The sequence below is a fragment of the Magallana gigas genome, chromosome 10, assembly GCF_963853765.1.
Source record: "Magallana gigas chromosome 10, xbMagGiga1.1, whole genome shotgun sequence".
In the NCBI taxonomy this organism is placed as follows: Eukaryota; Metazoa; Mollusca; class Bivalvia; order Ostreida; family Ostreidae; genus Magallana; species Magallana gigas.
In genome coordinates this window covers 24,752,173-24,754,549 of record NC_088862.1, presented here as the reverse complement: position 1 = coordinate 24,754,549, position 2,377 = coordinate 24,752,173, and the positions used below count along the sequence as shown (strand labels likewise).

At 37.6% G+C, this 2,377-nt stretch overlaps 1 protein-coding gene across 1 annotated transcript; it reads right to left on the bottom strand.

Annotated features, from left to right (window-relative positions):
• On the bottom strand, positions 1–2,179 carry LOC136272054 (tripartite motif-containing protein 3-like). Its single transcript, XM_066072828.1, has 2 exons — positions 2,095–2,179; positions 1–1,811 (listed from the first exon to the last, which is right to left on the bottom strand). Exon 2 carries the CDS (start codon positions 1,779–1,781, stop codon positions 132–134), a length of 1,650 nt encoding a protein of 549 aa, XP_065928900.1. The 5' UTR covers positions 1,782–1,811; positions 2,095–2,179; the 3' UTR covers positions 1–131.
• Positions 2,180–2,377: the final 198 nt, after the last annotated feature.

Below are 2,377 nucleotides of genomic sequence, written 5' to 3'. Positions count from 1 at the left end.
GTTGTCTCATCTATTTATTTAGATTTGTGTGAAAATAATTTCAAGGCATTCATGCATATTATAAACAGCTATATACACACATTTTCAGTTCATTTACATTCTTCACATAAAGAGTTTGATACAGTGTTTATTTACAGGTAATATTGTATTTTTTTCACTTTACCAGTTTTGAACTCAGTCACAAACAGGTTGTCCTTGGTGTCCACACATAAACCGTATGGACGCTGTAAATTACAAATCTCAATGTAGCGGAGGAACTGTCCGTCTCGATCCAGGATGTGGATACGGTTATTGTCATAGTCTGCTGTCAGAATCCGACTCTGGCTGTCTGTAGCAATACCTTGGGGATAGAATGATTCCTTAACAGTAGAGGGAGGACCAGTGTAGGTAAACCGTAGTTTCCCGGCCTGATTGACCACAACAACTGCATGGGCTCCATAGTCAGATACACAGATATCAAGGTTCCTGTTCTCACTGATATATTTGGTACTCTCGCCGGATGAATAAAGATGTTGTCCATCATCGTTAAACTGAATACATTGTTTCTCTCTGAAGTTAGAGTACCGCACAACTTTTGTTTGTTGTTTCTCATTATCACCGACCATGGTAACTAGAAGATCCCCAGCGGAGGTAGTACAGACACCCAAAGGTCTCCATCCCGAAAGTCTGATCACTTTATTGTCTACAACATTAACAGTTTTATCAACTTTGTCAGTATAAACTATATTCCCACTCCTTGTGGCTGCTATGTCATTTGGCGCGTTCCCTGACTTGGTTTGCACTGACTTCACAAGTCCCCTTCGTAGGTTGTACAACCTCAAAATGTTGTTGCTACCACTTATACAGATGTCTTCATCACTCAGACAGGACACATTCCGGGTATAGTAATCAGTGGTTATCTCAGCGATAATCTGAGGACTATCCATGAACGGTTTGTCCGGGAGAAAGGGCTCCGCATTAGGAGAATCTGTTGTGTAGCCATGTTCTTCTGTTTCGATGGACAACGAATTCAAGAAACCAAACTGATCGTAAATATGTTCTTTGTTTATCTTCTGAGGGGCAAAACTTGGTAAGGTAACAGTCAGTTTAGGAGGCAGTCTTTTGAATTCAGCATTCCTGGATTTGTAGGCAGAGACAAGGTTCAAATCATGGCAGATTAGTAATTTCTTTAGATCTGCAATGCCTAGTGTTATATCAGAAATTGTGTGCATAATTTCGTCTTCATGTTTTTCTAGGACAGCCAGGTATTTGGAGTCCATTTCATCGAGATCATCTTTCAGTTTATTTACGACCACATTTACTTCTCTGTGCAAGTCTTCTCCGTGTTTGTTGATAGCTGTGGAAACTTCCAGTGAGTTTTTACTCAGATCATCTTTCTGAACTGGGATGTCAGATGCCATTTTTTGATATTTAGGATATATGGATCCTTCTAATTCTTCTAAATCTTTCTGTATGACTGCTTTATGGAGTTCTAGTGTTTTCAGGATGTCAACAAATGTATGACCTTGGTGTTCTTTTGAAGAAGCACAATGTACACAAATAGGACTGTCGCATTGTTCACAGTAAAGCTCACATAATTTTGAGGAATGCTTTGAACATGGAGTAGTAGATCCCCGCTTTCCAAATGGCACGATTTTGTGTTCTGTGTTAAAATCGGAGAGATGTTCCCCCACACAGCTTTTACACAGATGTATATGGCAAATATCACAGTACATAGGGGGCCCTGCGAATCCGCAAAGTTGACAACGTAACACATCCTGAGCACTACGACGAGGGTCCATTGTCAAACTTCATAGGCTTGTAAAAGAATTCTGAATGAAAAAAAATTATAGGTAAACTTACTATAACTTGCTTAACATAGTTTATGACAGTGAACAGAAATAATGTAGTTGCAGTTAAATTTTGCCAGTAATCGTACATGTCATCCGTTATAATTCTTGACTCTGACCCTTTCTGTATTATTTAATCTTTTTCTTTCATTCAAATTTTCGTTTATAGAGAAACGGTCAATTTGTATAATAAATAAAACTTTTTTTTTTACTTAACGTTTTATTTCTTAAAACTCGTTAATAGAAGCATACATAAACTACAAACCTCCACAATTCAAGATGGCGGATATATACACCATTTATCTCTTCCTTGCCTAGTGTTGCATGTCTTACCACAATGAATGTTTGTTTTACAATGTATGTAGGAAGTGCTCTATTTCCTTCTTAAAAGTGTCAACTCTCCAAAGTCGTTTAATGAACAATCCCACCTCTTATAATCAATTTAATATCATATGTATTTCACGTAATTACACTCAGTATTCCCATAATCTTTCTGGATTTGCATTTCCGTCTGTAAACATTCTTCGGCTTAATTATTAATACTTCAT